An 8,823-nucleotide genomic window follows, 5' to 3' on the forward strand; every position below is an offset into this window, starting at 1 on the left:
GAAATATTTAGTAAACAACATATCAAAAAGTTCTACTCGAGAAGTGGATGCTTCATTTTTTATTAAACAAATGAACTACGAAATTAGATGTTTTTTTAAAATAACTCCGAAAATATAAATCTTAGAAAAAAACTGACTTAACCATTGAAAAACTCAGAAAATTTTACAAAAAAATTTATATAAACAATTTTCTAAAATTAAATCTGTATCTTCTATAATTTTTTATTTATAACGCTAAAGTCACCCTTCTCACAAACATTGGCGCACTGTAAACTAGCGTACGGCGAAGAGTTATTTTAATGTAATTCTTTAACTAATGGATCAAATGAAATTTTACAAATTGAACATGAAAGAAGAATAATTAAGCTATCTTATGGTTATAATAGAAAGAAATAAAATGTATGGTCATAAGTACGGTGTGGGCTGAAAATGAGCCTTACATGAATTTTGTTTAAAAATGATTTAAAAATGTGTAACTAATACAATTTGTTTTATAAAACTCTCAATTTTGCACATCTTACCTTTTAAGTATCTTACTAAATGATGTTTCATTCAAAAAAAATCTCAAAAATTTAATTCAAATGATATGACGTCTCAAAAAATGTAATTTTTGGAATCTTCGTAGTTTTATAGAATTACCACCATTTTAAGACAGTATTACTCAAGTTTAAACAGATCTATTACAGTTTTATGAGTACTTTTTTAAAGCTTAGGATATAGTCTTTGAAATACACTAAATTATTTTACTTTAGAAATGAAATAGGCTATTTCTTGAGAAAATTAAAAAGATAACAAAAATGTAATACAAAAACCCAAAATTACCAGCTAAAAAAATGTTTATACAAAGTGATCAAAACTTTTTTCTGTAAAACTTACCTAAAATACATTGAATAATAAGCTTCAACAATAATAAATGTCATGTAATCATCCGGTCCGGCGATTTTTATACGGCAAGTGTTCATGTAATCAAAAAAAAATTGAAGTCAACGGACAAACAAACAAAACTATAATATAAAAATTTAAATAATAGGGGAGTGCATATAGATTTTCACTTCGGAAAAAATCAAACAAGATATAACTTTTTGTAATTTCATTAAGAAATGTTTAATAAACAACATATCAAAAAGTTCTACTCAAGAAGTGGGTGTTTAATTATTTATTAAGCAAATGAACTACGAAGTTTGATGTTTTTTTAAATAACTCCGAAAGTATAAATTTTAGAAAAAAACTGACTTGACCATTGAAAAATTCAGAAAATTTTACAAAAAAAAAACAGTTTTATGAGTACTTTTTTAAAGCTTAGGATATAGTCTTTAAAATACACTAAATTATTTTACTTTAGAGATGAAATAGACTATTTCTTTTTGAGAAAATTTAGAAAGATAACAAAAATGTAATACAAAAACCGAAAATTAAAAGCTAAAAAAATGTTTATACAAAGTGATCAAAACTTTTTTCTGTAAAACTTACCTAAAATACATTAAATAATAAGCTTCGACAACAATAAATGTTCAGTAAAAAAATTTTTTTAGCTCTTATACAATATGTCTGCGTAACTTGGAACCTATTGATAACTTTTTTATTATCAGTTTTACGAAAAAATCTTATTCTTTATAAAATACTCTGCATAGTATATAATCTAAGATGCAATCAATCAAATAAATTTTAATTAATTTTATACGAGGTATGTCAAAAAATATGAATTTCACTCAAGAGTAAAGTACCTTTACATTTCACAATATCGAAAAGTGTTATTAAGAAAAGTTGTTTGGAATTAAAAAATTTGTTTTAGTGTTCAATTACATCATTCTAATTAAAATATTGTGAATAATAAAGACACAACTCTTAAGAAAAATTCATATTTTTTACATACCTCGTATAAAATTTAAAAAAGTTAGATATCTGATGGTTGTATCTTAGATTTTAGACCAGGTACAGCATTTTATGAAGAATAACTTTTTTTGTAAAAGTGATAATAAAATAGTTATCATAATTGTAATAAAATGATGATGAGTATCCGTAAATTGAGAAAAAATTGAATTTTTTTTTAATTAGAATGATGTAATTGTATATTTAAACATAGTTTTTAATTTCAAACAACTTTTCATAATATCATTTTTTTGATATTCTGGAATATAAAGGTAATTTATTACTCTTTAACGTAATTCATATTTTTGACATAACTCGTATAAAATTGATAAAATTTAATATCTGATGGTAAAGTTATAGATTTTTGACTATCCAGAGCATTTTATGAAGAATAACTTTTTTTCGTAAAATTGATAATAAAAAAGTTTTCCATGTGGTTCCTAGCTACGCCTACATACTGTATAAGAGCTTCTGTATAAGAATTTTCAAATTGCAATGCCATAGTCGGATTCAGCATTATCAAAAACAAAAGAGAAACATATTTGATCAAAGTAAAATGATGAATTTAACGATATTTTTAAAATTATTTATACAAAACAATTGTTATTGTTTAAACAATTAATAAATAATTAGCGGCCAAATCTGCGAGTAGAACTTTTTATTTTAACAAGTATATAAACTAACAACAAAAGTTTTAGAAAAATATAAGCTTGTTTGAATTTTTCCGAAACAATGCATGTTTTCGTTCTAATTGCACTCCCCTATATATGTTACCGGCCAACCCGATTTCAGGACAAACTAGTTTGGCCTAGGCAAACTAGCCTATAAAGTGAAACGTACGCCGATGTGTGTAGTATATAGTATGCAGTATACAAAATGTATATAGACATCGACGTTCGTTTCACTTTATGTTTTGAATTAATTTGTTTGAAAATGAATCGTGACGCTTGGGAAAAGTTATAGCGGACGAACAATAATATGGCATTCTAATAGAAATTATGAAATTTTCCGCACTAGTATAAAATATATAAAGGGTTAGTAGAAATATATAGTTTTGTTTTATAATTAAATGAAATGTTTACATTTGTATAACGGACTCCCCTTGTTAAGTAAATTGACTCTTTGATTTATTGCTCGTGACAATTTTTCATTTTACTGTAAAAAAAATGAACAATTCACTATACAAGCTTCGCTTTCAAAAAATCATATTATAATCTTACTCAACTGTATCTAATGTAACTAGTGATAGTATTATAGAAATATTTTACTTCGGGGTTTGTTCCGTTTTTTTGAATGCTTAATTTATTTTTGTATATACCTCTTTGTAATGGGTTCAAATTGCTCATAATTATGTTTTCTTTTCAGGTAAGTTTTTTAACACAACTTTAAGTCAACGACCATTCACATGTAAGTTATTTTAACCTTATTTTAAAAGCCCACAAAAGAGAAAAAAGCCTACATTTTGCCTTTTTTACTCTTTTTATAAACATTTTTTATTAGTAATACACAATTTATTAGCAAAAAACTTAATTAAAGTCTTTAAAAAAATAGAGATGTTATTAAAAACTCTATTAATAAATACGCGGAACTCACACACAAACTTGAAAATTAGAAAAAGCTGAAACTTGTGTACTATATTGCTGAATGTCGTTATGATTTTTAAAAAACTCGCATGGTTTTCAGTGGTGTACTGGCAACTTTACGACTTTGTATTTAAGATTCGCACTTAGATTTTTTCCTGAAAATCTTGGTATCATATCATATGACCATTGCTTTGTTGGTCGACTTATCGAGAAACTCCAATTGAAACAATGAAGCAACTACAAAATAACTTGGATTTTATGAGATAAATTAAGTAACACTTCCATGACTAGTAACAATACCTGAAAAAATATTTATTTTACTTTTAGTTTTTATTGGTGTTTAGTTTATTGACTAAGTACTTAAATTTGGTGAATAAACAAAATCGATTTTAACAATTATTGGAACCCCAGGTGTTTGTTTCGCGCGAAAACAATGTCCACTGTCCATATTTTCCCGCGTCATTCCATCTCATTTATCTCCATAGTACAACCAGTCGTAATGTTTATCCAATACGCCTCTGCCACTGCTCTGTTTTCATACCACAGAAAGAATTTAATTTTCAGTTTGCGGTTGGCGCGAATTGCTAGTTTAACACATTCGGTGTAACGCCAGATACTGCCTTTCGGCCCTTCCAGCTCTCACAATGTCAACTCAACTAAAAGCTGATTATGATTTGAACTATTACTCTAATTTTTGTTGTTTTTTGTCGGCTTTTATAGCACGCAGACTGTTTTAAAATACCCTATAGTCCGCTTTTATTAAATATCGTCACTCCTGAGGGCGATTTTAACTAAAAAATTGTTTCTTTTTAATTCCTACTTATTTCCTAGTACTACGTGAGATTTTATTTATTTTGCTTAACAGGCCATGTTGGCCTTGGGCGTGGAAAACACAATTACATTTTTTTACTATACATATCTACAATATACAATATTATTTTTGTCTATTAAAAAATACATCATATAAATATATACATATATATATATATATATATATATATATATATATATATATATATATATATATATATATATATATATACGATTTGCTGTATATATATATATATACTGTTTGATTTCGTACGAGTGGTCGTCAAACCATTAACCTTGGATCTTTTGATCACTGAGTGTGTTTCAAGGATCTACATCTCATGTTTTTAAACATATATTTTACTTACTTTAAGTAATTAGGGAATTAAAACTTGAGACTGTCATTGTCGGACTTGCCGTAGATTTACGCACCTTCTATGTCTAGGTCTCGAATGTTGTTTTTTGATTGGAATGTGTCTAAAGATATTCAACCTCTCATCTTTATTGATAAGCCCAGAGAGGTTGAAGAGGGCGAAACACATTTCTAAGAACTGGTGTTTGGATCTTTGATTCTATTCAAAAAATTTTTCCCAACCCGAAATGGTGGATGTGTGAATTGTTCGTAAGGGGATTTTTCCACATTCTCTATTTCATCTGTTTATATATATATATATATATATATAGCTCTCATGTTACAATTCATGGCACATTCTTCTGTTACAATTTCTCTTGCGCTCTTCTTACCACTCCTCTCCATTCTCTTCTGTCTAATACCTTGTTTCTCCAGTTATCTATTTTTAATTCTCGTAAATCTGCTTGGACGCTGTCAAACCATCTTTAACGGGGTCTCCTTTTCCTTTTTTCCCAACTAATTTCCTGTTCAATATCATCCTGGTCATTCTATGGTTTTCCAATCTTTGCACATGTCCCAGCCATCTTATTCTATGCGCCTTTATTATTGCGGTGCTTTTTGGTTCCGTATGCAGCTCTTCCAACTCTTTATTTGTCCTTCTTCTCCATCCCATTTATGTATTTATGCCTCCGTAAATTGATCGGAGAATTTTCCTCTCCCATCTTTCTAATCTTTCTTCATCTGCCTTTCTTAAAACCCATAATTCAGCTCCATATACAACCGTTGCTCTAACCACTGTCTTGTAAATTCTTTCTTTTGTTTTTCTTGAAACAAACTTAGACTTCATTAAGGATCTCAACATTCCGTATTTCTGGTTGCCTTTTGTAATTCTGGATTCTATTTCTTTATCTTCATGCCCATTTTGCTTTACTTTCACACCAAGGTAAGTAAACTCTTCCACTCTGTCAAAACTGTATATGTAATCTTTCTCCCCTTGTATTTTTATAAACTCTTCATTGTCTTGATGTGTATCACCCATTATCATGTGTTTAGTTTTCTTTTCATTTATCTTTAGACCAAACCTATTTGCTTCTTTTTCTACCTTTTTCACAATTCTTTTCAATTTTTTCTTTGATTTTGCTAATATTGCTAGATCATCCGCAAAAGCAATGGCTGAATTTCCATCCGATTGCCATAAATTGGCAATCTATAAATCGCGCTAAATTGCCAATTTAATTTTTCATTAATGGTTTTAAAGCATATTTTATGTTGAAACAAAGTAAAGGACCCGCTCTTTGGCGCTCGGCGCCCCCAACATGCCGGCGCCCGTGTTCACCGCACACCCTGCACAATAGGTAAAGCCGCGTCTGTCTAGAATACACCAAGGATATTTCTTCTTGGGAAGCGAAGAAAAGGCTGAGAATTTCGAGAGCAGGAGTCGAAAAGATATAATTATAAAAATTTGATACTTCACAAAAAAATGAACCAGAAAATTATTCAGATTTGTATTGTTCTTAAATTTAAATCTAATTTGCTATACAAAAAAACCTTTAACAACGATAAACCTTTTTAAAATGAAACTTAACTTCAAACATAGTCACACAAAGATCAAAAATATTGATATACACAACTCTAACCAAGCCCGTCGTCACTTACGCGTCAAAAACGTGGACGATAACAAAAAGTTATGAAGAACAGTTAGGTTGTTTTGAACGTGAAATCATCATACATATTTATAAAGGCGTAAAGTAAAACGGATTATGGCGTAGTATAGTGAGCCTAGTGTTGGTAGGTCTGTCAAATTTAACAGGCTGTGGTGGCTAGGCCACTTAGGGAAAATGAATTAGATGGAGCCGTCGAAAGAGATTTACAACCAAAGGCTGAATGGATTTAAGGACCAGGTGGCAGACGACATACGAGTATTAAGAGTACAAAATTGGAAAACCAAGCCGGCGGATAGGAAGGAATGGAAGCTGATTCTGGAACATGCCTAGACCCACCATGGGTTGAAGAGCCAATGATGATCATACAAAAAAACGTTGCCTCAGTTTATTTTTTGGTTCAACTAACTTCTGAAAGAGTATCATTTTTGTGCGTACTCTTATGCTTTCCCCTTTTATTGTAAAACGATAGACACATGTCCTAGTATCTGTCTAGACTATTGGCAATCTTATCAATTTTTTTTATGGCATAGACTTGGGTGTCAATTAGCCAGTCACAACTTTTTTGTTTTATTTTCATACATAAAGAAGGCAATGAGGTCCTTAGAGTTCCATAGCAAACTCTTCCACAGCTCTCTACTTAGTTCAAAAGCTGCAGCTGGCCGCTATGGACTATTCAAGTTGCTCACCACATTTGTCCATTATACATCTTCGTCTTCTTCTTTTTTCATATGTACATAATATATCAAATTATCAGAATCAATAAATTTAGAGGTTAATTTTAGTTTCACAGATAAATTTCATTAAACAATCATATATATTTTTGCTGTTCAGAGACAATAGATAGGATATATTGAAAGGTGGAAAAAGATTACATTTTATTAAATTTTCGATTAAATTATAGGTGTATGGAATGTATTTTGTGCACTCAAAGAAAGTGTGATTCAAATCACCCACCTTCTGACATTCAGTACAAAGATTTGAATCAAAAACTTTAATTCTTGCTAGATGTAGAGGGAAACATGCATGTCCAAACTTCATTCTGATTATATATCTTCGAGGTACTACATAATTTTTAAACCAATATATATTTGTAACAGAAGGTTGAATCAGTGAATACTGAGATTTGGATTGTTTACAATGATCTCGCCATGATTGATTCCACTGATTTTTAACTCGATGCTTAAGGTGATACAGTAGCGATCAACAGGTAGCCAAAACGCGTTCCAAGATTGCGGCTGTAATTTTGAATATTTTTTTCGAGATATTTGGCACACTTATTCGTAATAAGAATGGCGGTACAGAGCCCAATTTGAAAAATATATTAATATGTGGAAATTACTCTGTAATTAAATATAATATTAAAAACACGAGCCTGTACCGCCATTAAGAAGAACAAAAAAATACACTTTCTTCAAATAAAATTTTTTATCCGATGCCTAGATTTTGTGTCATTTTGGAACTACTAATGAAATAAAAAATTTTAGTAGTTCCAAAATGACACAAAATCTAGGTATCGGATAAAAAAGTTTATTTGAAGAAAGTGTATTTTTTGTTCTTCTTAATGGCGGTACAGGCTCGTTTTTTTAATATTTTTCAATTTGGGCTCTGTACCGCCATTCTTTATTATATTACGAATACGTGTGCCAAATATCTCGAAAAAATATTCAAAATTACAGCCGCAATCTTGGAACGCGTTTTCGCTACCTGTTGATCGCTACTGTTTCCTCTTAATAGTATTAACTAAATCAGATATGCAATACTTACGATTATTTGAAGTACCATTCTCAATAGCTTTTTTAGCCAAACTATCAACATATTCATTATGCGTTAGTCTTATATGAGCCTTAACCCATAAAAAGTTCACTCTTCCTTAATTTTTATAAATTTCAAAAAGAATATTTTAATTAGTAGGATATAAATATTTTAATTATTATTGGGAAAATCTATAGTTTGAATAGCAAGAAGAACAGAGAGTGAATCGGAAATAATTGTTGCAGATATATCTTCTGATTCTTTAAAAGATTGCAGGGCCTCATAAATTGCTATGGCTTCAGCACTGAAGATAGAAAAATCATAGCCTAACTTAAACATTTTTTCTGTTTTAGTATCAGGTATGTCAAAGGCACATCCAGTGCCAACTAACGTCTCAGATGCATCTGTGTATATATTTAAAGAGTCTGGCCAATTCTCTAAGAATATTCTTAATATGTTAAGCTAATATCACTGTTTTCATGGTAACAGTCTTTTAGCTTCCAGTATTTATTAGTTAAATTCGCTACATTAAACTTGTTAACACTTTGGTAAAGACCGATATTTAGGTAACGAATTTCATTAAAAATTTCTGGCTAAGATATTTCCTTCTATAATTGAGTGGAATTTTTAAAGCTTCTACATGTAAAGGTTTATTTGGAGTTGATTTCATGGCTCCCAAACAGATACGGAGTCCTAAGTTCTGTACAACGTCTACTTTGTTTAAAATATGGTTAGAAGCTAAGCCATATAGAATACATCCATAATCAGTTATAGATCTAATATATGATCGATA

General features: G+C 29.8%; 1 protein-coding gene across 1 annotated transcript in view; it reads left to right on the forward strand.

Moving 5' to 3' along the window:
- The window catches only part of LOC126880952 (uncharacterized), a 67,916-nt gene extending 59,420 nt beyond the window's left edge, over positions 1-8,496 (forward strand). Inside the window, exon 5 of the mRNA XM_050645033.1 lies at positions 8,384-8,496. Within this exon, the coding sequence (XP_050500990.1) occupies positions 8,384-8,496 (113 nt within the window). The remainder of the gene's footprint in view (positions 1-8,383) is intronic.
- The last annotated feature ends 327 nt before the right edge of the window (positions 8,497-8,823 follow it).

The sequence above is a fragment of the Diabrotica virgifera genome, chromosome 2 (genome assembly GCF_917563875.1).
Source record: "Diabrotica virgifera virgifera chromosome 2, PGI_DIABVI_V3a".
NCBI classification, from domain to species: domain Eukaryota; kingdom Metazoa; phylum Arthropoda; class Insecta; order Coleoptera; family Chrysomelidae; genus Diabrotica; species Diabrotica virgifera.